General features: G+C 37.6%; 1 protein-coding gene across 1 annotated transcript; it reads left to right on the plus strand.

Annotated features, from left to right (window-relative positions):
* The first annotated feature begins 3,625 nt into the window (after nt 1-3,625).
* Nucleotides 3,626-26,305, plus strand: LOC121066554 (vasoactive intestinal polypeptide receptor 1-like). Its single transcript, XM_040550192.1, is given in 15 exon segments — nt 3,626-3,718; nt 4,369-4,468; nt 9,226-9,333; nt 10,053-10,162; nt 12,876-12,973; nt 14,074-14,154; nt 14,156-14,204; nt 14,637-14,709; nt 14,712-14,789; nt 16,796-16,856; nt 19,917-19,986; nt 20,834-20,925; nt 21,368-21,497; nt 22,724-22,765; nt 24,076-26,305. Coding segments are annotated over 15 exon segments (1,374 nt in total). The 3' UTR covers nt 24,265-26,305.
* The last annotated feature ends 1,369 nt before the right edge of the window (nt 26,306-27,674 follow it).

Below are 27,674 nucleotides of genomic sequence, written 5' to 3' on the forward strand. Positions count from 1 at the left end.
GGCTCTATAAACTGTCTCAGGGTTTTAGCATGCCCGCTTCTGTCATATACAACTTTTTTGTTCACTTCTGATTGCTTTTTTCCAGGCAACATTGTTAAGGTTGTTAGGACTTAGATTTAAGACACCACTGTGAATTTTGGCTGGTCACTACCGTTCGAGACTGCAAAAGATCTCAGTGTAGCTCAGCATGCAAAGCGTCATTCTTTGAGTGCTGTCCACATTACTGCATGAAACATCTAAGTTTTCTGTTTAATTCTCAGGCACCCTGTAATGTGATTTTCAGTAAGGTCAATGCGATGTTACTGCCTTGCTAGTAGGAAATGTTGATCCAAGAAGCAGCATTTCGAATTAGCCTCTGAATTATTACCACAGCAGTGAAGACTGTGTCAGATTGGACACCCTTACTTTGGTTCCTAAATTACCCCTTTCTAAGGTGAACAGGAGCTGCTCTTTTCCTACAAGAGCTCAGTGATTACATCAGATGCCTCCCACATTGCCATACAGTGTCCCCAACCTGGTGAAGCAACTAATGCAGGGTCCTTGCTTTCTAGAAAGCCCCATCACCTAACCCTGCAGGCAAGTTAGAGCAACAACAGGCACTTTTCTCTCAAGGCACTGTGAGAATAATAGAAAAATAAGTAAACCTTAGCTAACAAATCACAAATAATGTTCTGCCCAGAAGGCTTTCCTTTGACTGTAAAATGGCTTAATGGTTGTCTTTTTCTTAAAGCCAGAGGAAAACCAACAAATTGAAGCATCATCACTGTTCTAAATTTCTTGTATGTGTCATTTTTTCCTTATTTATTTATTTATTTTAGAATGGCATTACTTCCAATAAGCTACAATATTGTTTGTTAACAAAACTAACCTCATTTTTGCTTCTTACAGGGTAGGCTGTAGCTTACCTCTGTAAATACACTTGATCTTGATTTTCTAACTGTCAGAAATATTTAATCTATGCTCTGGCCTATAACAAAAATTCTGGTTTCTAATGGCTACAGTCACTGGCACACCAAATCCAGTACCCCAAAATCAAATAAAATTTATATACTTATTAATTGCTAAGCTATCAACAGTAGTGGCATTGTGTACAATCTCACTATTGGAGAGTATCAGCAACAGTTGTTCTAGAGAAAATCCTAAAATCATGTTTTCTGATGATTGATCATTGCTGTCAGAGGCAGAGGGCTGGACTACATGGACAAGGGATCTGACCTGTTATGGCAGTTCCTCTATCTTGTGGAAAACCAACGCACACCTTCCCTGTGGGTAGAGTATGGGCTTCCCAGCCAATGCAAATGAATTGCACTCCACTGGTTTCAGTGCAGTTCTGGGTTATAGTGACTGATAGTCTGGTTCAACAGGTGTGGATTTACCAAAGGAGGGAAAAGGCACACATACTGACTCTTTGACAATGCATCTGGGAGGGTACAGTTGCTTAGTCCCTCATATGTGTTACACCTGCAACTACTGCATGCATTGCTTAAGTTGGCCTTTGGAAAAAGATATCACTTCCTGTTTTGAAACCTTTCATATGAATGACATGTCTGCTTTCACCATTTCTGGCACCTCTGGCATGAAGAGGAACCTTAAGTTAACCCATCTATCCCAAATACTTTTTTCTTAAAGGCATTCCAAATCTCTTTTCATGGTTTTGATTTCATTTTGGGCTCTGACTGGTCATTGCTTTCAAGCCTTTGCCAAAGGGCTCAAAATAGATGGTAATTGTATAAAATCATGTTGAGTTGTTGTGACTTTTAAACATCAAGCCTAAGAATATTCCGTATACAAAGTTTCTCATCATCATCAACAGAGTCCAGGAATTCCAGAAAACAAAACAAACAAAAAAAGACTTGTTTCCTGTCCAGCTGAATCCATCCTTATAAGTAGAAATAATGAGGGATTTTTTAATGATCATTTTGTTACTACTACTCAAATTATTTGTTTGTTATGTAGGAAAACCAAAATGTATTTTAAAAGGTAAGCAATAAATGTGGCTCACACTAAGACCTGAAAAATTACATTTCAGGGTAGAGTTACTACAGATGAACAGCAAGAGATATTTTAAGAATCCCTCATGCTGGTTTATAAACTGTATTTAAAATTGCCCACTGGAGAGATAAATGCATGAAAAAAAAAAAAAGCCACATCTTAATTTTATTTTCATGCAGTGTCCTTAATCCTCTTTCTGTTCTAATATTAGGATGTATGAAGCATGTCTAGGGCCTCATAATTAAACGCATTTTGTCCATGCTACTTTAAAGTCCAAATACACGTAAAAATTTTGAAGTTTTTGAAGGTAAAGTTTTTTGCTTGTTTGTTTTGTTTGTTTGTTTTGTCCCCCATCCCTGCCCTCCGGCAGATATTATTATAAAAATGTAATAGTCTACAAGACTTCCAGTCACTTTCAGTTGATGCTAAAAGAAGTCCTGGCTGCACTGCTCACTAAACATTCTGAAGGCCAATAAATCAACTTCCAGTGACTGAAAAGGCAATATAGCAGTGATGTTTTCATCTGCACTGTGTTTTCAAAGTCATTAGAGGTTTAGAATGGCCTACAGTCTCCCTCAGAATATCTCAGAAAGCCTTCAATCCATCACTACAATTAAAATCACTATCCCAAGAGCCTCTGGCTTGCTTTGAATAGTATAGCTTGCAAAGGAGCAAACCCTCTGCTCTCTTCCATGTAAGACTCCATGTCTTGAAAATCCCACTATAGCCAGAGGAGGCTTTGGTGCTCTATTCAGCGGTCTGAACATAGTTTAGTTACTTTCTAGACTCTCTTAGCTCTAATGACTGAGGAGGTTAATTCTGTTTCTTAAATATGTGTGTGTGGAACTATTTAAAACAACCCATAGTGTTTGAAACTTTGTCATGGGGCTGGCAAAATTAATATCAAACCTACACAAGAGGCTGGGATACCCTATATCAACACAAATGTCATTAACCATTCCAGGTGAGTGAAACATCCTTTAAATTTCTATTGACTGCAAAAGAAGCTCAGATAACAAGGCCTCATGTAGACACTGACATTGTAGATAATTTCTCAGAATTTAATTGTCCCTAAAGAAGCACCTGCTATCATTTTCAGAATGTTGAGGCTATTAAGAATATCTTCACAATGACAGCAATTATGACTGAGGGATCGTGAAACTTTCCAGAGTACGAGATGGACGCCAAGTAAACACATGACAATACCTCAATGACATTAATTATCTGTACTTAAGAAGCTGTATCTAGACCCTAGTAAACAACACTGGTGATGTTTAGAAGTCCATTTAACTGGTTAAATGTAGTTATCTTCATCTGAGAAATAAATATAATTCCTTAAGCTCCAAAAGTGAATCACACATTTTTTCTAATTTCTTCCTCTGGTGAAATGGAAACAATGCCTCTGTGTACCAACTCTGCATCCTCAGAAAGTAAAGTGATAAAGTTATGTAATCACTCAGATTGAACTCAGATTGATCAGGGCTACCATTTTCTTAATTTCTCTAAATTCTTGGACTTTAATATTGTTTATTTAAGTCTGAATGGACAGACATCTTCTGCTCCTTCCTATGGCTTCTTTCCTTTCTTCCTTTTTAATTATACCAACTGCATTCAGAAGGGAAGAGCTTAGACCATGTCTCTCAGTACAGCAATTTGTATAGCACTGTCATCCCAAAGTCTTGGAGAAAATGGGGAACCAATTCTGTCAGTCTCCAGAGAAAAGTGCGTACCTGCTCTTGAAGAGTAAAAAAGACATTGCCATGTTTTGATCTAACTCCTCCAATAATAACTCCCAAGACTCAAAACTCCCAATAACTCAAAAATAACTCCCAAGAGTTATTATGGACCTTTTGCCAAGACATAGTTCTGAACATTCAAAATAATTAACTAAGAAATTATCTATTTATGTTTAAAGAAAATTACTTATTTTTGATTTATGGAGAAGAAACATGCATATGGTCAAGGCATGTATGTTTAGGGAACTCTGATTCCAATAGCTCATGATCTTATTATCCAGTATTGGCCAGTTGACAAAGAGGTGGAAATCCAAAGACTGTGAAATTCCAAAGACTGCAAAATCCACTTAAGTTTTGTGAAAATTATAGGCATAAAAAGGAGTTGGTAAAAAAAAAAAAAAAATCCAGCTTAGAGAAAAGGTGCTACATGAGCTCTAATCTTACGATACACAGAAAAAAAAAAACAAATGTATATGCATACTCACACGTATATAAATTGCTACATGTACAAGATCACAGCCTCCTTTTCCCTTTGTCTATCCTTCCACTATTTACATTTCCTATTTGCAGAAAAAAAAAAGGTTCTGTTCACTCTGGTAATCACAGAACTTCTTGGTTATGTTTTCTTTGTCTCACTGAGGTTGCGGGAATCCATCCAGAATGCAAGATATTTCAGCAAGTCGTGAAAGAGGAGGCACTCTGCCTAGAAAAGAATGAATCTGTTTCATCTGATTTTAAAGGTAATGGTCTTGATTGCCAAGCTCTGATATTATTATCTCTTGTGTCACTTCAGGTGTGTGATGTGAAGATACCAGTTTCTGAATCAAAATTTGATTCCACAATCCTATTTTATTTGGCTTGAAGTGCTTCTCCTTCTATTGGCTGCAGCTTTACCTCATCTGATTTTAGACATCTGTAAATGCTCAATGTCTAAGTCAGGATGTGTCTTCTTAGATTCCCTTAAAGTAAATGGAGGAAGGTGGGTGTCCTTAGAAAAATTTTCATTGCCTTTGCCTTAGATGCTTACTTTAGGATGAGATGAATCATTCTCTGAAATCACATTCTCTTTACTAACTATAGAATGAGGCTGAGATGATTAGTTCAGACTCTGACAACTTTAAATGTCTAGTTCAGGCAAGAAAATCATATTTGGATATATTTTTAAGTCATTAAAGTATTTTATATGTACTTATATCCAAAACTCCAAAGAAGCTTCCACAGAATACAGAAAAAACATGCAGAAATTCTATTATGTTGAAAATCATTCCAAGTTGCTGAAAAAGTTATTTTCCAGAAGAAATGAGAAAAAATAATAATCCCAACTTCTTCAAAATATCTTATTTCTACATATTTGGAGTTTTTCTGTTTGTTTGTTTGCTTGTTTGAAATTACTTACTGTAGAGTGTTTTGAAATCTATTATATGTCCAAATATAAATTTTGTAAGTTAAAATGAACATTTCAGCATTTCTGTAACATATTTTTAAAATGCTGTAGAAGGGAATCTCTTTACTGTGGTTCCAGCATTTTAGAGGCCTGCTTTTAATTGGTTCAAATTGAAATAACAAATGTCCAAACTCTTTCAAAAACTCAATCCCATTTTTTTCTGGCCAACTTTAGTTAAAAAAAGATTGAAACTGCCTTTCAGTTATCATAATTATCAGATGGACATTTTCTAGAGACGAGTTATGACACAAAGGTGCCTCATGCACTTGGTATGAATAGAAGTATTGCAACCACCTGGAAACCTGCCTTTAGAAGCCTACAGAAGTTTAGAGACTAAATCACAGGATATGTCCTTTAGCTTGTGTATTTTTCTGAAACCTGTCCAGTCACTCTTGTATCTGGCATTCTTCTTGTTCTTGTCCATTCTATTTTAGTGTTATTTTTCTTCACCCTCCACCTCTTTAATCAACTCCAAAATACCTCCTGGATGCATTTTACACTTGGAACACCCACTAACACTCCGCAAAAATTTTGGCAACAATCAAGCTTTGTCCATCATGATTTATTACAAGCATTTTGTCTTTGAAAAGTATAGTATGACATTCCAGATATTTTTCTCTTTACCAGGAAAACAATTACATGATTTTGGAATCCTCTTTGTAGCAAAGGCTACTCAAATAAATAAATAAATAAAATCCTGAAACTTCTGTTAAACTATTTAAAAATCTTGAACCTTGTCAACTGTGATTTTCTCAATCATCCCCTTTCCACCTTTTGTTCTATACAGGTGGAAAGAGTTTAATGAAAATCTGTTCTGGTATTTGCAGCCTTTCTCAGTATATTCTAAAATGAAACATTAGATCTGGAAAAACAATTCATCTAGGGTTTTTAAAAAACCCTAGGGTATTTTATCTAGGGTGTTTTAAAACTTGTCTCAGATTGATAAAAGTCTCTGGATGTTTTTCAGTTTTCAGGAATTGCATATGAGACAAAATTAAAGACCACAATTTGTACAGTTGCTTCCTGGCACTCTCAGAGAATCAGAGGCAGAATTATTCTGTGTTGCAGACTTTTTAATCTAAAGTCATTAGTCATTATCCTCACTGTACAGAGTGGTGTCTAATGAGTGTCCTCAGTGGAGTCAAGGGTGCGATTCCTCACTTCTTGAAGTTCATGTGTAAAATAGGTCAATTGAATCAAGCTCTAAAAATGATTATTTTTCTCCTTTGAAAAAACAAAACAAAACAAAATAAACAAACAAACAAAAATCAACAAAAGAGTTTTGGGTGTCTGAAGCAGACCTAAATGTCTATGATGTCAACATTACTTCATAGGATTCCTCCTGCACTTGTCTTTATGGAGTCTCAGATGATTTAGCCATTCATTATCGTCTTGAAAACCTCAGCATGTGAAATGTTCTTGCTGACTTTGCACTCAGTGTTTTCTCTATCAACTATAGACGTTATTGGAAATGAAGCCCACCCACTCTGCAAGATAAAACATCCAGGTCCCCCTCCCAGATAAGTTCACCTAATTCTGTTATTTAACCCCACGTTGTCAAACAGGCTAAATTTTTAGACTCAGTTCCTTAGAAGTCTTTTAGTGCTTCTTAGAGGAACTCTTTAAGTCTCTTAAAATGTGTGGACTACTGCAAGTCTATGTGGACCTCACATTACCTAACTATTCATTTGAAAATTAGCAGTCTAGTTTAGTCTATAATCATCAGAGAGACCTAGGTACGTGCAGTGAGTGATTCAGCCTGTCCTCAAAAAGGAGACACCGATATATGGGATGAATCATCCACTGAAAGTCCCTGTCTCTTTCTGCTGATTACAGGGGGAACATAGCTAAGTTTAGCTAACATATTTTAGACAATTAAAATTAGAGATAATGAATCAGAGTGTCTATTTTCCCATCTGGCAAATTGGGGATACCAGGAATTTCATCCTTCTGAGGGTGATGTGAGGATAATCCTGTGGAAGATTCTCAGGACTATTCTTTCAGAAGCCAGAGAGTAACTTTGCTTGGCTACAGGCAAGTAATATTGCTTCCACATTTCAGCTCTTGACAATTTTAGATTCGCCTTGTCATCAGTCACAGAGGAAACAGAAAAGAATCGGTGAAAGAAAATAACACCTCCCAAATGAAACTCATGCACTGTTTTATATCTGCCTTATGACTACCTAGAGATTAGTTTCTGTTACAGCATGGTGCTTTTTTATTGGTTCAGGCACCTTTACATGCTGATAATTTTTCTGTGCTTCACCCACACCTACCTGACAACTGACACAGCATGACTGCAGCTTGAGTGTCAATGTGATGCATCAGTGACAAAGCTGTGATTGACTGTAACTTCTGAAAACACTTTTTATTGGATGCATAGTTAATTAACTGCCCTGTATCTTCAGCCAACAACCTCTGGTTTAGGGAACCTCATAACTGCCAACCAGCCAGATCTGTTCCCAGTTATGATTATTTCAGAAGATGCTGGGAGAAGTTCTTCTGCTTCAGGATAAATCTAATGCCTGCTGAAGTCATTGCCAAAAATTTGTTAATTGACTAAGACAAGGATTTCAACCCCTATATATGTACACAAATATTTTATTTTTTTTTTTTCTTTAAGTCAGATGGAACTGATAGACTTTAAGTGTGAAGTCAAGAAGCTGAGTTTTTAAGTTGGATGATTTTCATCTGGACTGAAAGCATTAATAAAAATCTCAAAACCTTATAATTATTCCATATTTTTATTTTGTTGACTTTTGTTTCAACAATAAAAAGCTGCAGTTGATTTGACTTCCAGAGTGTGTCTGCTTGAATTTAATGTATTTTCTCTCAAAAGACAAAGTGGAATATGTATGTGAGGGATGATACACTCAAGGAGTAGAAGAAAGCAACACAGTCCTTCATTTGTAGAGCTTCATGGCCTGTTGTGACTCTTCTTCATGCACATGTATTAGTGGGAAAGCCATAGACAATCTCATTATGGAAGACCAGCTGTGTGATGTTCTGTGTGTATTCCTTTATTTAGAGTTATTTAGAGCTGGACTCAAAGAGTTATAGTAAATGGGGTCAATCAGGCCGGTGGCCTGGTGATATAGGACTTGAAGGTTTACTAAGTAAGTCTGAAGATGAAACTAAACAGGGAGGAGCTGTTGACTCTCTCAAGGGTAGAGAGGCCTTGAGAGAGATCTTGACAAATTAGAGGGCTGGGCAATCACAAACAATAAGAAGTTTAACAAGAGCAAGTGTCAGATTCTGCACCTGGGAAGGGGCAGCCCTGGATATATGTACAAACTGGGGCCAAGAGGATGGAGTACAGTCCTGCAGAATGGGATCTGAGGGCTCTGGTGGAAGACAAGTTGAATATGAGTCAACAGTCTGCTCTGGCAGCCAAAAGGGCCAACTGTATCCTAGGGTGCATCAAGCATTGCTAGCCAGTTGAAGAAAGGATTGTCCCACTCTGCTCTGCACTGGTGCAGCCTCACCTCAAGTGCTGTGTGCAGTTTAGGACACCTCAACATAAGAAGGACGTAAAACTATTAGAGAGAAAGGAAGCCCACGGAAATGGTGAAGCCCACAAAGGAAGCTCACGAAGATGGTGAAGGATCTAGAGGGGAAAACATAAGGGGAGTGGCTGAAGTCCCTTGGTCTGTTCAGCCCAGAGCAGAGCAGGCCAAGGGGAGGCCTCATGGCAGCCTGTAGCTCCCTCACGAGGGGAGTGGAGGGGCAGGTGCTGAGCTCTGCTATCTGGGGACGGTGACAGAACCCGAGGGAACAGCATGGAGCTGGGACAGGGGAGGGTCAGGCTGCGTGTTGGGAAAAAGTTCTTCACCGAGGGGGTGGTTGGGCACTGGGACAGGCTGCCCAGGGATGTGGTCAAGGCACCAAGCCTGCCAGAGTTCAAGAAGTGTTTGGACAATGCTCTCAGACAGATGTATCATTTGATTTTTGGCTGGTCCTATGTGGAGACAGAAATTGGACTCGACGATTCTGTTGGGTCCTTCCCTACTCAGGATATTCTATGGTTCTATGATATATTTTTTTTCTTTCCAGGATGCAGCAGAGATTGGGATGGTCTAAGCTGTTGGCCCAGAGCTGCTTTTGGGGAAGTGGTTAAAATTCCCTGTCCGAGATTTTTTGAAGAAATCACCAATATCCATGGCAAGATGTTTTTCCTATTCTACTTATTCCTAGATATTTAGAAAAAAAATATTGAATAGTTAAAGATTAAGTAACTTGCATATTTTCATAATTCACAAAGCTATCTTATGTGACCTGACACAGAGTAATTATGTAGATTTTCATATACATCTTGGCTTATGGTGAATACTTGGCAATTTTTTGTGTAGTGTTATGCTGTACTGAATCGTCTAACTTCCTTTGTTGTCTAAAATATATAGGTAATTGCACTAGGTTGCTGAGGTTATAATGGAGTATATCATAGAATCACTGACTATTTATAAAGTCATGAATAATTGATGTTAGAAAGGACTTCTTGAGGTCCTCTAGTCTAATCTTCCTGCCAGAGCAGGACCAAATTCAAAACTCAAATCTAACTTCAAAGCTAAATCAGGTGGCTGAGGACTTTGTCTGTAACCACAGATAATGTTGTAAGTGCAGGATAGATTGCATAATTTGGTTTCCTCTGTGTGAAGATTGAACTTGCAGAAAAAATGAATGGGAACATCTGTATTAATGTTTCAAATGATAGATAAATTATTAACTCTCTGTAGCTAATCTTGCTAAATGTGACTAGACCTGCAAGTATCTAACCTATGAATCAGAGTAGGAATACATTTTTTTTTCTTGTCAAAAAAAAAAAACAACAACAAATTAAAAAAACCCTGTAATTCATTCTCTGATATATTTCACCCTTAAAGGCTTCCTTCAGAGAAACTGTACACAGGGGGCATATTGGTCAGAACCATTCCCACCATACGCTGTTGCCTGTGGATTTGATGAAGGTTCCAGTAAAGGGCCTGAGGATCAGGTGAGTTTTTATTTCCTGCTTGTGGACGTCTCCAGAGCACATTCTCCTGAGTATACTGAAGAGATGGATGTTCCCACATGCCTGAGCCCCACCAGAATTCAGTAATTACCCTCCAATCTAAGCTCAAACCTTCAAGTATATTTACCACCTGTTTAACAAATTAGGCTTAGTGTAAAGCAGGTAGGAAGGCCATTTTCCTCTCCATTTTTTCATCGTATTTTTACTCAAGAGATTCATGGTTAGGTCATCTGTCCTGCCTAAGAAAGACTGTTTCTCTGAGATAGAGGATTTGAATCTACACTATCTTCCAAGGTAACTTTACCAACATGTCTATAGGGAATTTTTCAGGGAACCCTGCTCTGATTGTTTTTCCAGGTCTTCTTTGAGTCAGAGAATAAAGGAGTCCATAACTTTATAGCATAGTGATCAATGTATGCATTTAGTAAGGAACTCTTGTATACCACTAAGTAGTTCCACAATTCATTTTAGGCACTCAGTGGAGCAAGAAATGAACCCCCATTTTTCTTGTCTTGAAAGCAACATTAGGTGCTCCACATAGACTCCAGCAACACTTCTTTTTTACCCACATCTTCATATGATTTAAATTTCCACGTTCTTTACCATTGTGGTGGCCCCAGGGTAGGAATGACTTGCACTGCATTGGTGGTGTTTGTTCTTCAGTGGATGAGCTTTACTTCATGGCTGAATGGTATTTATTTACAGAGCCATGCTCACTGCCTCTGTCTCATGAATTCTGATCTTTGCTAATGAGACATGAGAAAACAGGGGTATCTCCATCCCCTCATCTCCATTGTGCACTGGGCAAGGTTCATACATCTCACATGACTAGTGCCTGTATCATCACAGTGTCCTCTTCATATGGTAATTTGATAGAACTGATTGACTCCCTCCAATCTATGAAAGAAAAGACTAACTCATATAATTCCTTGTGAGTGTTCAGAATTTTGACTTCACAGTGGGAAAAGGTTATTAGTCACAGACCAAGACACAAAAAGCTGAAGAGGATTGTCTTCACTAACACACTGGTTGTTTTCTGGAGTAAGTCATTTGGCTCTCCAGAAGTGGAAAGGTCAAGCACAGAAGTACTAGTTCAAGTATCTGAATCTTTAGGAAGTGTTGACACAATTGGCTTCTTATGGCTCCATGAATTTGGAAACACAAGCATATTTGTAATAGGCAGTACAAATATCTGGAGCAAAATTTCCCAACTGTAAAATAAAAATATTTGTACCATGACATGGTTCTCACACACAGAGCTAAACTCTCTTAGTTTTCAAACCAGAGTGGATTTTTCGAAGAAGCCCCAGGTTAGTGCTAAGCAGTAAATCATTCACATGAAGAATCTGTAGTTGGCCTAAGCTGATAACAGGCAAGGGGCTATATTTATATTTTAACATTAGCAAAGATTTCATGTTCATGCTGTGTCTGTGTTTAATTTGTTATCTCAGTCATAACCACAAGGTCTACGAAGGGAAGGTAAGATCAATAAGCTCTACTGCATTTTAAACAGAAGGAAGATGGTTAGAAGAATCCCACTTGTAGTCTAAGAGGACTACTTGTTTCATATTTTGTATCCTCAGTGAGAACCTTGTGCGTCTTTTGCACAGAGTATTGTTTTTCAGCTATGCTACAATAATAGATAACATATCCAAATACTTCCTTATTCATCTGAAGAATCTATTTTTAATTTGCACCTTTGTTTTGAAAATATCATATAAAAGATTAGCAGTATTTTAAAAACATCAGGGTGATTCCTAAATTGTCAGGGTTACCTGATTTATTTATGGATCTACTTAAAATTGCTAATATATTGTCTCAACCTAGAAATGCTGCCTTTTAGATAAATATAGTTTGGATCAATTAGAGAACAAAGTGTCCACTGCATTTGCAAGGAGGAAATTTGCCTGAATTCAGAGAATTTAGTTTCATGGGATTTTGAATAATTAGGTGATCCTGTAGTGAATCAGAATAAAATCTGCATAGCTAAAGCCAAATAAAAGTGTTTTATTTTTCTTTGGAAATAGAATATTTGAATGCAAAGCAAACAAACAAATAAACTATAAAGAATTTACAGTGTTACAGCTGTAAGGCTACTGAATGAACTGCTTGTCCAAGGAGTTAATGTCTGTGAGGTTATTTCTGTGGCTTTAACTTTCTTACTTCCATGATGCCATGTGACTTTTTCACAGAATTTTACTTTCCTCTCCTGCAAAATGCAAGTTTTATTTGTTATTTAACTGTAACTGTTTATGAAACCAACACACTCTCGAATCAGCAGACAACATCCTTTGACCTAAATGGAGTACAGTCTGGCCCTGGTCTAAAGTTACTGATTCACAAATCACCCATCAGCAAGTTTCAGTGCCCTAGAGTCCATATATAACTAGAAATCATAGTTGTATAACAAAGTTAACATCTTCCTGTTAAGCATGCTCAAACTATTTTATGGTCACTATTTCAGATGGGTTGGTGGGCTGTGGAACCTGTCTCATGCATAAGGTTTTGAAGGGTTCAAAAGAAAAAAAGACATGTTAGTGATGGAGGGAAAACCTGAATCAGATCTTTAGCACCTAAAGCAGCATGTAGGGGGTGGGACTGACTGCTAAGGGAAACTGTATCTTAGTGAAATGAGCACACCAGCATGCATGCTGCATAACCACCAGCACTGGTCTTTGTTCTCTTTTTCTCATAGAAATCATATTATTCTGCATTTTGGCGTGTCTACACTGCTGGCTATGCAGCATCAGTGACTTCACTCATTACAGCTCTAATTGTCTTTGCTGCCTTCAGGTAAAAAAAAAAAAGTCTCTTTTCAGGATGTCTCAAGACAGCCTTATCCTAATTCCTTTCAAACGTTCTGTGTTTTTGTTTTTGTTTTTAACTATTTTCAAACCTTTCTCAGGCATTATACTATCAATGGAAATGTGTTCTTTTATTCATGTTGTGGCATTTCCCTGCAGACACTAAAACAATAAAGCTGACTGGACAGTCTGTCTTATTCTCTATAATTGTACCATACAGTAGAAATGCTTCAAGCTGTTACTGCTATTAACATAAGATAACTGTTCCTCCAGTACATAGCAGGACATACTCTGCAGAAACTGAGTATGTCTCATGCCCTGAACCTGTAGTCATTCCAAATTGTTCATTCCCTCTGTGAAAGACATAATAAGGAGCAATGGAAAGAGGTTTAAAGAAATTAAATGTCATGCTTGATACTGTCGGATATTAGGAAATGGATCCTGGTTTAGACTGGCTCCAATGAACCTGGACAAGAATGTTAAGCCTACTTTTGAGGCAGGAGTGCAGACCACAGAAGCAACTTCCTAAGTGGTGTAAACTGACAGTCTCAAAGGTCATATCTCCTATAGAAGTACCCAGGACCAGGAAGCTGATATGTCTAAACCTTGAAGGAGATTCCTTCATCTCAAGGTCAAACCGTGGACAGGACAATCTAGGGAAATGCAGCCAGGGTAAGGCAGCTGCTTCTCTGGTAGTGATCCCACAACAGCAGCTGGCACCTATTCAATCCTCTCTGTTCTCCTCCAGCCAGAAAGGGGTTGGAGAGCCTGTTGCAGTCTTGTTTAACAACAAAAAAAAAAATGTTATTTAGGATAATTAAAAGACATTATTGCAGTATAGCCCAAGAGTCCCAGAGTTATTCTCTGCTCCTGGCATCTCCTTTAAATGTGTGGCAATTCAAGGACAATTAAGCTAGCACTTTTAGTAGAGCAAACAGATAACAACTGCTGTGATCCTGTTTGCCTAGCTGCCTCTCAGGTGACAGATTATTTGCCTTGGAAGGTGTCTGAAGTCACCCTGCATTCCTGTCTGAGTTCAGATGAGAAATTTCTCTTAAAAAACATTTTCCTTTTCTTTTTCTATGTCAGAAAATTCCACTGTACACGGAATTACATCCATATGCACCTGTTTGTCTCCTTTATCCTGAGAGCAATTGCTGTTTTCACCAAATGCTGTTTTGTTTGCAGATGAAACTATGGACCACTGCCTAATGTCAACGGTACTAAACTTCCCCATTGTCTTTCATTGAGTTAATACTTAATTCATGACCTGAAGAGAACATGTAGATTTCTTAATCCAATTTCTCTTTAGTTTGCAAGAATTGAAATCTTAAAGCAATCAATACTACACAAACAAAAAGACCAAGTGCTATGGGTTACATTACATCCAGATCTGGTATATAAAGTACAGCCTTGTTGACCCTAATGGAGCTGTATCAATTTCTATCACAAATTCTATAAGAGGGGTCCAATGTTTTCTTTTCAAAAACCAGAAAGTTAACTGAAATGATGGAATCCCAAACCTGCTGAAACCTTGTATTAATTTCCTCATTTTTTGTCTGGCAAAATTGATTTTTTCCTTATACTTGTAGAGAATCCAAACCCAATGGAGAGTAGACCTAATAAGTTTTTTTATTCCTCTGCATTTCCAGGTTGCTTGTAAAGCTGCTGTAGCATTCTTCCAGTTCAGTATTTTAGCCAATTTCTTCTGGCTTCTTATAGAAGGATATACCTGCAAACACTGCTTTTGCTGACCTTTGTTTCAGACAAACAATATGTATGGTGGTTCATATTTGCTGGCTGGGGTTAGTACTCTTTTCCACTTTGTGTTTAGTATTTCCATTTACTTTTAGAACTAAACAAAATATTCTGAGATTTCCTTTGATAATTTCCTTTGATAAAAGGTGACTTTTCATGCAGTAGTACTACATCAAAACCATACCATTATTCTGCCTTCTTCTTATCTTGGTAGATTTTTCACCATTTAAAATTTTGAAGGAGAGGGTAGAACAGAATACTAGAAGCACTTGGATATGCCTACTCGAAAGACAGCACTCCTGTTTATGACTGGAATTAATTTCATGCAACTACAGTCATTTAAAAGTTAATCATCTAATCTAAACTATCTCTCCAGGTTTTTCCTGCAGCAGTAGAATGAGGTAGTCATGCTGTGGTAGTGATTAATCCAGTCTTCAAACAGATGACTAATGTGCCTGGAGAACATCCTAAAAACATCTTGTCTTCCTCCACTGACTAAAGATATTTGAGTGACTAACTTTAAGTTGACATTTTGCTTTTGGTAGGCAGAAATAGATATCTGAGATAGCATGAGTTCGGGTCTAGGAATCAAAATTCTATTTATTTATTTTTCCAAAGACATTTTCTGTCTTTAAAGAATCTTTTGAGTTTATACAACAATTAAAAATATCTCCCATTATCAGAATATGTGCATGTAATGCGTAAAATTTCTTTCACTGCAGAGAATTGTTTATTTTGACTCTCAGATATTCTTGTATTTCACCTTGGCTATTCTAAAATCGAGGTGCTTGAATTGAGTGGTTACATAACACTTTTGGATTAGAAGTAAAATCCAAATTCTTTTAAAGTAGATAGGAATTTTGCCTTCATCTTCAGATTCTTAAACTTTATTTATGTAACTAAAATTTTTAAAATCTGAATTTTATAAAGAGGATGCCAATTTGGAGATATTTCAATTATGATTGCCAGAAACTAAACACATAGGTCTTGATTGATCACAGCTAACTTGAGATAACAAAAGAAACACCTCAATTGATATTGTAGTAATACTCGTGTCCTATAAAAAATCAAAAGTGAAGAACATCTCAGGGGCAACTCAGATCATAGGTAATATGGATATAATTTTTTCCCTTCATTAATTAAAAAGTCAGCTTAAACTGAATATTATCCCTTTGTAAAAGCTTTGAGCAAAAGTTAGGAATGACAACTTCTGAGCCCTTTCTACAGATTCTATATGATACTTAAATAGACATTATCTATATTTCATTTGATTTATCAGTGTGAATGTCACCTTGTTTGATTAGAGTCTCTTTTGTGGCAGATTTGAAAGGCACCTAGTCTTTGGAAATCCACTGATGGAAAGCAAAGAAATTGCTAGTTTAAAGACCTGTTACAAAGAAAATAAATAAATAAATAAATAATAAATATTTTTTATGAAAAAATGTAAATAGTTATTCACTCACAAATGCAGAAGGATAAGCAATGGCAAAGACTGAAAAGAAATCATGAATCTTAGCTAATCTTAGCTAATAGTCTATTAGCACATTTTTTCATGGAATGCTTACCAGTTGACTGTTTTACAAGGATTGGTAGAGGCTTGTCAGGAAAAGATAAAAAGAAAAATAAAGAAAAAAGAAAAAAGAAAACAAAGGAAAAAAAAACACATAAATTCTTCCAGCTAGTGTACAAAGTATTGTGTTCTGACCACTATTCACAAGGCAAAATAGCTCTAGCTCGATAAACGATTCTTTCAGCTGCACATCTGCTCGTAATTTATATCCAAACCTACAAGTAATCCTAGCTGTTATTTTTGAAAACATAGTTTCACAGCATCCCCTATTTTTTTCATTTTTATTTCATTCTCCTATTCTTTTTTTTTCTTCCCTCTGAACTGAGAGTTAAGTTCTTCCATAAAGTCATTTCAAGATTGTCTGTCCCATTGTCTGAAATTTAATGTGCATCCAATCTGCTGTACTGTGAAACTTCTTGCAATAAAGTTTCCATGGGACATGGCATTAACAAATTATATTGTTTTCTACGTTGATCTGTCCAGGAGCTCCCACTGCTGTGATGTTTACTTGGGTCCTCACAAGAATACATCAACAAAATACCGGGTAAGTCAGAGCTTGGGTAAGGAAGCCAAGGTCATCCTATTTTATATTATTTTGGTTTATTAACAAGGAAAAAATAGAAATTAAAAACAGATAAACAAAAATATTGTTCCAAAGTCACACCTCCAATCATAAAACTTCATAAAAAAGTAAGTGAGAAAATAATTTTCAGTCTTCTGATTTTGATGCAGATATACTGAGTAATAAATTTGGAAATGCCATAGTAAGAATTAAAATTTCACTAGTTTTCTAATCCTCAATTTTTGAAATATTTTTTTAAGAAAACCAATACTTCTGTTTAAAAACAGCCATTTATATCTAGCTCTAGTCTTTTCAAACCTGTACCTGGAAAACAAAGACATTATTATGTCTTGATAGGTAGTTTCATGTGTTATTTTCATCCCTTTCTTTGAATCTTTACATATATATATAATTTTATTATTCTTTATCTTTTAGTATGACAGTCGGTTATAAAGCAGAAGATTGTTTACTAAGGGTTGCCCTGAAAGCCTTCAGGTCATTTCACATGGATGATAAGTTGGAAAAGATCTTATTTTATACCTACCTCCTCAGGACTCACTTAAATTGTGTAGAAACATAGTATTATAGTCCACCATATTGGTACATCCTATTTTCCTCTTTTTGTATTACTGCAGTATATCTGTAGTAGACATTCTCCACTGTAGTGTTTCATAAGTGGTAGTAGTCTACCTTTCCAAAGCATGTACTTTTTTGTAGCCGAAAAGGTGCAAGGAGGATTTCATTTCTTCTCCTTTCCTGCTGCTCCTCTTCCAAAGAATCATAGAACACTTCGGGTAAAGGGACCTTCAAGATTATCTAATTCCAAACCCCGTGCCATGGGTAGGGACACCTCCCACCAGACTAGGTTGACCAAAGCCCCATCCAGCTTGGCTTTGAACACATTCAGGGATAGGGCACTGTGGCTTTTCTAGGCAACTTGTGCCAGTGCCTCACCTCCCTCCAAGTAAAAAATTCTTCCTTATATCTAATATACCCTCGTTTAGTTTAAAGCTGTTACTGCTTACTCAGTCACTACACTTCCTGACAGAGTCCCTCTCCAGCTTTCCTATAGGCCCCCTTTAGGTACTGGAAGGCTACTATAAGGCTTCCCGAAGCCTTTTCTTCTCCAGGCTGAACAACCCCAACTCCTTCAGCCTGTCTCCATAGCAGAGATGCTCCAGCATCTAGTATCCTCGTGACCTCTTCTGGACTTGCTCTAACAGGTCCCTGTCCTTCTTCTGTTGGGGGCCCCAGAGCTGAGTGCAGGGCTCCAGGTAGGGTCTCATGGGAGCAGAGCAGAGGGGGACAATCTCCTCCCTCACCCTGCTGGCCATGCTGCTTTTGTTGCAGCTCAGGATATGGTTGGCTTTCTGCAAGCGCATGTTGCCAGCTCATGTTGATCTTCCCATTCATCAACACCCCCATGTCCTTCTCATCAGGCTGCTCTCAATCCATTCTCTGCCCAGCTGTATGTTGTGCTTGGGATTGCCCTGGCCCATGTCCTTGACCTTGTGCTTGACCTGTTGAACCTCATGAGGTTTGCACAGGCCCACCTCTCAAGCCTGTCAAGGTCCCTCTAGATGGCATCCCTTCCCTCAACGTGTTGAACACACCATAAAGCTTGGTGTCATCACACAACTTGCTGAGGGTGCACTTGATCCCAATGTCCATGTCACCTACAAAGATGTTAAACAACGCTGATCCCAGTAGCAACCCCAGAGGAACACCATCATTCTTACTAATATTCGCTAGGGCGCTGGACTGTTGACTACAACTCTTTGAGTATGACCATCTGGCCAATTCCTTACCCACCGAGTAGTCCATCTGTCAAATCCAGGTCTCGCCAATTTAGAGACATGGATATCAGTCAGGAAATAAAAGTGATATATAAAAGTACTTTTCTGCAAGCAGGATATTCATTAGAAAATATATAGTCTCAGGTGAAATTTATAAATAATTTAGGCTGAAAAATAAAACCCCCAGCCCAGATGCCAGAATGGCCAGAGTATTGGGTTTATTTCTTGAATCTATAACAGAAGAAACTGGCACAAGATACTCCAGTTATAAAGAAAGTTCAGGGAAAGCTGGATGAATGAGAGTTCTGACAAGTTCTCACAGGGTTAAAGAGGGGCTGAAGGCTGAAGAGTGTTTGAACTTTGGATGCTCTTCCAGCAAAGGGTCTACCCACTCAGTTTACTTGTCTGATATATATTTTTGGTGCCTACTTTAAGGTAAGGTGAATCATACCCTGTTGCACTAATCACCTTTGCAAAGGAACTGTAGTGGAATAGCTCCAATGAAGACATTAAAGAGTCAGATGTATCTCATTGCAGATTGCTATATTGTTTGCTCCTTTGATATTAGATATATAAGCAAACCACAGTATCAGAACCACTCTTTTTTTGCCTAATATCTAAGAGGGAAACCCATGTCCTTCAGATGCAGCTGGTCTGAACTCATGTTGCAAAGGAATACCTTACACTCAGACATGCAGCCAAGTGTTTTGTGTGACAAAACTGGAAGAGAAAAAAGGAAGGAGAATGAGAAAACCTAGCATGTATGGAACTTGACTGAAAGGAGGAAAAAAGGAATGTTATTCGTGCTAATTACATTAACAGCCTCCAAACAAAAACCAAAAGCCTGTTCTGCTCGCTGCCTTCAGGATACCTTTGCTAGAGGTCTAGATTTTTTGTCTGCTTCTGTTATGACACCAAAATCCTTATATTCCTGGAAGTATAGCAGTTTAGTGGCTAATCTGTACCTGTAAAACTCTGTTTTTCAACAGGAGAGTGGAAAAGAAGCCTGAAAATATAAATGTGGATTTCTTGACTTCACTTTAGTTCTGCAGCCCTTGGCTCTTACTGAATAGAATTCCTTTAAATTGGGCTATACAGAATTTCTGGGGGAGGTATTGGGGAAGAAGTAGTAGCAGAGGCCTTTGAATAGCCATTTAGAAATGTCTGTCACCTCCCTATTCAGTGACAAAGTTTGGAAAAGCTCACATGGTATAGATAATATTACTGTTTTTGTTTGCTGTTTCAGATGTTGGGATGACGATGAAAATGGAGTAGTGTTATGGATCATCAAAGGCCCCATTCTGCTAACTGTATTAGTATGATTTGCATTTTTTTTTCTTGAGCGTCTTTTGAAATCTGACAGATATGCTAGTGTTTTCTTTCAGTAAGGTGCAAAAAAACAAGCACAATAGCACATGCTATGTTTGATTTCTTTTGAATTTCAAATAGTTGAAAATTGTACAGTATGTAACTTTTTTTTTCTTTTTTTCCAAAATCTCTTAATCACAGTCTAAAGGGTAAATCATATTTTCAAGAGTCACGCTAGGACATTATAGAATCACTTTTCCACAGACATTCCATATAGCATGTTCTTATCTGTGTCTCTGTAATCCATTTCTGAAGAAAGGCAAACCATACTGGCAAGAACTCCTAGATAATATGAAGCTGGTTTAATTCAAGAAATACATCTAGGTCATTTTGTCTAGTATATTTTTACAATGAGTTGCTAGGATGTAAACTTAAGACAAAAATTCTCTTATGCACAGATTCATTCTATCTAAATTCAGAAAGCAAAGAATATGTCATTTATGACTGTTATAATCCCAGTTATTAACGATGAATGGAACTGGATGGACTATTTAAACCACAGAAGATCATCTGTGTGTTGACAGTGAATACAATGAGTTAATATCAGACATATAATGACATTCAGATATGTAGGACTAAATTCACTCAGCAAAACTCTGAGCATATCTTTACATATAATAATATATTGGTGGGAAAAAATGAATATTTCTAATGATACTGATTTGATCTGAGAGCAAATCTCCACTGGTTTATATCAGTGCAATTCTAATTATGGGAGATTCTTAGTTCATTTGTATCAACTGAAGATACTTCCTGATTTGTAATAAATTTACAGATTCTGTCTTGTCTTTTCAGATTAACTTTATTATATTTATTAATGTGATCAGAATTCTAGTTCACAAATTGAAATCTCAAGACGGAGGAGGGAGCCATTCAAGCCACTTTGTGTAAGTATTGCAGGGTCTTTTGAAGTTGACCAGTTTTAGTTGTTGTAAGAAATTGCTTTACAGACAGGACCACAAAATGTTCCACTCGTTACTATACATAGAGAGATGTCCCCAGAAGGAATAATAAAGTAAACTGGTCTTTGTATACCACACTTTTGTGTGATTGAGATTGGTCTCAGGAGGTAATTTGGTGCCTCAACCTTTGCATACATAGCAGGGAGAAGATGCTTAAAGGTCAGTCTGGAAAACTTGCATGCTGATTCATCTTTGCTGACCAGATGTTGACAGTGAGACTGGCAGAAAGTAATCTTTCCACAACTTCATTGGATGTAGTTGCCTCCATTCTGGACTTCTCCATAGTAAAATTTGTTCCAACATATAATGGTCATCACTAATTCTGTATTTCTAACAGTGCCTTGTTCTTTAATTCTTGGTTTTCCAGGAGACTTGCTAAATCCACATTACTCTTGATCCCACTCTTTGGAGTGCACTATATCGTATTTGCATTTTTCCCAGAAAGCACTGGTCTGGAAGCTCGCCTTTACATTGAGCTAGGCTTGGGATCCTTTCAGGTAAGCTGAACAAAAAGTTTGAGTCCTAAGAGGTTTGGGCTGAAATACCCCACTCTTGGGAGTTTTACATTTCTGTTTAGTTATTACAACAGGTGTTAATAATGTGTCTAAATTCAACGCACACATTCTATTTTACTCCTGCACAAGCTCTTTCTGTTGTTTGTTCCACTATCTTATTATTTAAAATCCAATGCTAGTCTTGAGTTCTGACTCAGACTTCATTTTAAAAATCACAAAAAAGCACATCTACATTTTTTGAATAACAATGACTGAGTGCCATGAAGATCAGTCTATGGATTAAGAAGAACTGATTGAAACTTAATTCCACATGTACTAAAGGTGATGATAAGAGAATTGAAAAAATAATGATATATATAGCAACCTGTTCTGCCCTTATGCTTCAGCAGTAGTAAATCTATCATCTTAATACTTCTTTGCTTCTTTTATTTGCTATAACACTGTTCAGAATGATATCCTGGCTTTGGAGGGCCAGGGACTGGCAAACATACGAGGTCTTTTTCTTCCTCTTTCATCTGTACCCCACCATCTTTTGGCCTAAGCCAATCTGCGCCATGGACCATGTTAACATTTTAACAAGGTGGAGAAGCAAGGGCCAGTGTTCAGGGCTGTGCTTTGTTCAGTTTATAAATGAAGATGTAGTGTATCACTGTCTAGTGATACACACACTGCCTGTGTTAGCAGTCTGTGAAAAGGTTTGGGTGTGGGCTGACTAACATTTACCCCAAAAATATCTGACTGCAGGTCTGGGTGAATATGAACCCAAGACCGTTCCCAATAGGTTCTTTGGACACAGACATCCTCTTGTGAGTGAAAGAAGATAATTTAGAAGAAAACATGCAAACCAAGAACAGGTCCTCACCAACTTATTCACTAGTGAAAATACAGCCTTGAACAAGATGAAGGTCCCTACTACCTTATTTGAGGAAGAATTTGTTTGTTAGGATACAGTGAACAGTGATTTAGTCCTTAGTGCCTCCATACAAAAGGCAGTGATGTATATAAAGTGTCACCAGTCCACTGAGACATTGATTCCAAATTTGAAAACCCATTAAATAGTTCCACATCACCTAAATCCCAATGGAACAATGGAAAAATATTTTGCTGTCTTACCTGAAGTTGAATAAAAGATGATTTTTTTTTTCCCTGTTTCTATGCTTCAAATCCTGATGACTGATTTTTTCCCCTCTCTATTCTCCCTGTCCTAGGGTTTTGTTGTTGCACTTCTATATTGTTTCTCAAATGCAGAGGTGAGTAGCAAGTATATAAGATTATCAAAACCTTTGAAACTCATGGGCCTCTCTTGTTTTTCATTTTTCCTGTTTCCAGAACTGATCTGCACTTTGATCTATTCCTGAACACATGAAATACCCCTATCTCTTTTCCCTTGGTACCTTTGTTGACTTTATTTGTATTCATATAATTCTGACAGGACACAGATTAAGCTTTGAAGCAGTGACCCTTTACAAATGGTTGGTGACTTTCTGTCAGGGACATTTTTTCTGCTTTATGTCTGATAGCTATCATGATGATGTCTCAGTGGAAAGCTTGTAACATTATACTTTCTTTAGGTTTGTTTTCTCCTGGTGTGTTTTCCCTTTCCCTTTCCCTTTCCCTTTCCCTTTCCCTTTCCCTTTCCCTTTCCCTTTCCTTCCCTTTCCTTCCCTTTCCTTTCCCTTCCCTTCCCTTTCCTTCCCTTTCCCTTTCCCTTTCCCTTTCCCTTTCCTTCCCTTCCCTTCCCTTCCCCTTCCCTTTCCCTTTCCCCTTCCCTTTCCCTTTTTCCCTTCCCTTTCCCTTTCCCCTTTCCCTTTTTTCTTTCCCTTTCCCCCTTTCCCTTCCCTTTCCCTTTCCCTCCCTTTCCCTTTCCCTTTCCCTTTCCCTTTCCCTTCCCTTTCCCTTTCCCTTTCCCTTTCCCTTCTCCAGCACAGCCTGTATGATTTCATCAGTTTTACTCAGGCACTTCCTTTCCTGTTTTTGCCGCATTCTTAGAATTGGATAAAATCCCTATAGTACATTTTACAGAGCTTTATCATTTCAAAAACAACTTCCCACAGAAAGAAGGAGATTTGTCTGGATTTCCCTGTATAAACAGTGTAATGTAATGTAATATATATCCAAGTTGGTTCAGTATCTTCCCAAATCAGTAAGAGATCTGTAAGGGGGATTTCAATATGGATAAGCTGAAAGCCTGGAGAAGGACCTTGTAAGGTCTTATTATACACTGCAGGTCACAACAAGGAGGCACAGATTGGTATGAGGAAAAATATATGTAATAATAATAATAATAATAAAGTGGAAATATTTATGTGGTAGAAATACAACAATAATAAAGAAACTACAGTAGCTAACTTCCTTGTCATCCTCTGAATTCTGGAAATTGTTTATTTTTCAGTGTGCAATGGGTGTATGATTTAAGTCCACCTAAAAATATGCTAAGGCTTAATGTTGATTGATTTGGGTGTATCCAGGCCTAGCAGTCACATAGAATTTTGGCATATTTTATCTTCAATGACCACTAAGTCTTTATTTTCTGTTTGCTTTTATAATTCCTTTTCCGTAGGTTCAAAGTGAACTCAAGAAACAACTGTGCAAGTGGCAGTATCAAGAATACCTGAGCTTCACACACAAACATGGGACTATGTCCAGAGAAAACAGTCCAGTCAACTATGTTACTCAGTTATCATTGCTTGAAAAAATCAGTCCGAAAAGGAAAACGTCTGCATACCAGAATGGTGTAACTTCTGTCTGAGTTTATCTAACAGGCTGAGTTGCTGTAACCTTGTAGCATACTACCTAAAATATAGACAGTTGGGATTCTTTATGGCTTTTCGTAGTGTCAACAGACTTCTGAGAATTTCTTGTCCTGAACATGAGCTGCTTTTCTCAACTGGTACAGATTAGTATCACAACTCCGTCTCTTTCTCTCCTCAACCACACATAATCCACTTTTTGTTCATTGTTATTGTTGTGAAATGACAGATCTTCAGGTCTTGTGCATCATCAGGTTAGCGCTCAAATCAAAGGAGCTACATTCATTTTTCCCAGGTCCAGCATGTCTGTCACATCTTTGCCAGTGTTTCCTGAAATTTCAGTTTGGAAGAGCACTATAATTAATCTTCATTTGAAAGAGTTACAGAGTGTCAAAAGCTTGTGATAATAATTAGTGATTTTTTACTAACTATTTTGAAGCAACTTCAGCTAACTTGATGGAATTATGCACTGACAAGTGTTAAGCACCTATCTAAGGAGCAGTAAGTTCCTTTGAAAGGAATCTCAAGGTGTTGCAAGAGTGATGCAAAAATGACTGAGTTACATTATCTGCTTGTTTTTTGTTTGATTTTGTTGTTGTTGTTTTTGTTTTTGTTTTTTTGTTTGGTTGTTTTTTTTTTCATGCCTGTACAATGGAGACATTAAGTCAGGCCAGAGGACTCAAGATGGCCTTTTCTCATCAATGGGAAAACATATAGTAGCTGAGCATTAGGAAGATTATGCATGTACAAATAAAGAACATACAGCAAACACAATGCAATATCCCAGATGGGCTTTCTTAAGCTCGGAATAATTTACAAACTGAGTCTTCTTAGTGACCGGACACTAGTCCGTGTGTAGCTGGAACAGAACTTCTATTGCAATATCCTTGAAGGTTAGCTGGATCCATCAATTAAATCCACAGTTAAACTGTGCTTTTGTGATTTTTGCTGATCTCTCTTTCAGGATGAACTCTGTGATTGCACTCTGTTGATTTCAGTCCTGCCCACCATTTCTCAGTTCATTACCACTCCAGTGAAGAATGTGTCAGAGGTCAGAAGTGAAACAGAGTATGGTCTGGCAAAACACAGCAAACTAATCCTGTACTTACATCACTTCTTTGGGTGGCCTTTCTCTTTCTTTGGGATTGAATTGGCCTCTACATCAAACTCTCCAAAAAGCAGTGTGTGTACACAAGGCACATGAAACATAGCTGTAGTTCATTTCAAAATGGGACCATTCCCAGAAGGACCTGCATCCAGACAGGATGCACTTCTAGAGACTATAGCCATTTAAGTACACCCTGGAATTTCTGTGAACTGGAATATCAGTTTAGCTTTAAAAAGTAGAGCTCTGGTCCCTCATTTGTTGAACTCTTGGTTAATTATTTAAGCAACGTGATATTTGACTTTGTGGAAACCTCTTTGTTGATTTTATGTGCATCATCTCTAGCCTTATTATTACAGCAGAGATGCATTGTCCAGGTTTCTATACTCATAATTGAGATCACTCCTTTATTGATTAGACATTTACTCCATTTGTCCCAATGAATCACATGCCCTCTACAAGGTGTTATCTTGTCTATTCTGACCACCTTATTAGTTTTCCTTGCAAAAGTAATCCTTGCTCCTGTGTTGTGTGTTGCCTTGCATAGTGATTTGAACACATTTGTGTGATGTACATCTATAAAATGTAAGTGATAACTAAAACTGTTGTTTGTAATTTTTAAATGTTTTATGTCAGTTTGGATGTTTCCTTTGAGACTTTATCAAAAAATGACAGTCTTATAATTGTGTTTGTTATGGATACAGTTTTGAAGCCAATGAATATGTATATGATTATATATGATTATGATCTCTTTACCCAAGAGGACATTTACATTATAGGAACTTCAACCTGTGGCTTGAATTAATGCCTCACTCCTCTTTCAAGACACCATCACCAAGACACAGCTTTGTAGTAGCCTGCTTCTATAACTTTAGGAGAAAAGATCATTTGTTCAGATATTTGGCTACTTATGAATGGTTTTCTTAAGGAAATAATTAAACAGTGTTGAGTTATATAATATATGAAGGAATCGACACATAATTCCTTTCATCTATCTTTGGAGGGAACAAATTGGAGTGATCCTGCTTTTGTCTGACCTGAGAATGTTTCCTAAACAAACAAACAAAAACAAACAAGACTGGCCTGAGGTTTTATGTTTTGAACATACTACCATATTTTCTCTTACACCTTTCTTCATGGTTTATTTGATGCATATATCAGCCATCTTGTGTTACACAGCAATTTCCACTTCCCGTCTGTGCCCCCAGGATGGTCTAAGTTTGACTTTAAGGCCACCTATCTCACTACATGTCCTTTGATTTTATTACTGGGAAGCTTCTTTACTGGACCAAGGATCCAAGGAAAAGAGAAATGATGACAAAGAGTGGTGGTAGGTACATCATGAAGGATCTTTCCATCACTCATCCAGTGTTCAGCAGCATAAAATTCAAAATATCTAGTAATGCCACTGTTCTTGTCAGACTTCACAAACTGTTTTGTGCCCATCTACTGTCATCATTCACACTCAGATTGCATTAACTCCTTGGATAACCACTCCTACCTTAGCATCCTTCCAGACACCCTCATATCCCACCTCACAGTGATCCAACAAAATACCTCAAATGTTCTCCAGCAACCTTAGCAATATGCCAGCCACCTGTTCTGCCTGGGCCTTGTCAGAATGTCCCTGCATCCCTCCTTTATGCTTTTGACATTTCCAAGTCTTATACTTTTCAATCATTTTGATCAAGCTGTGTAAGCCATAAGCTGGAATTGAGGGCTATATAAAGTTATTCTGCACATATAAAAACATTATTTGCATAATTTCTATAAAGGGCACACTTGGAACAACCTGATGATGAGGTTAATAACCCTGGGGAGAGCAAAAGTTTCGTGGATAAAGATTTTGTGTGGGCACTGAGAAGGCTGCTTCATGGCACATGTAAGGACATGATGGTGTATGGAGGAAAAGGAATGTGTTAGGGATATACTGCTCCGTTCCAGGCCTTTGAAGGCAGCAAAGGCGTTGTCACAAAGGATGCCTAGAAGTGCTGTCCCGTTTGTGTGAAGGCACTGCCATCTTGTGGTACATAGTGTGTGCTGGGCATGCTGCTGCCCTGTCTGGAAGTTCACAGTCAGAACAGCCATGAAGCATGCTGAAGCATTGCGCACTGTTCACAGCTAGTCTAACTAGCTGAGGAGCTGAGGTGTACCCTCTCCCAAGTGAGATTTATATGATTACCAAGGGACATGTGCAATATACCATTTAGTATATCAGCTAGGAAAAGCTGTTTTCTCTTCCTCTAATTCTCTGTTATCTTTCACATAGTTTAACTCTCTACATATTATTTTAAAATCCATTTC

Source organism: Cygnus olor, chromosome 2 (genome assembly GCF_009769625.2).
Source record: "Cygnus olor isolate bCygOlo1 chromosome 2, bCygOlo1.pri.v2, whole genome shotgun sequence".
NCBI classification, from domain to species: Eukaryota; Metazoa; Chordata; class Aves; order Anseriformes; family Anatidae; genus Cygnus; species Cygnus olor.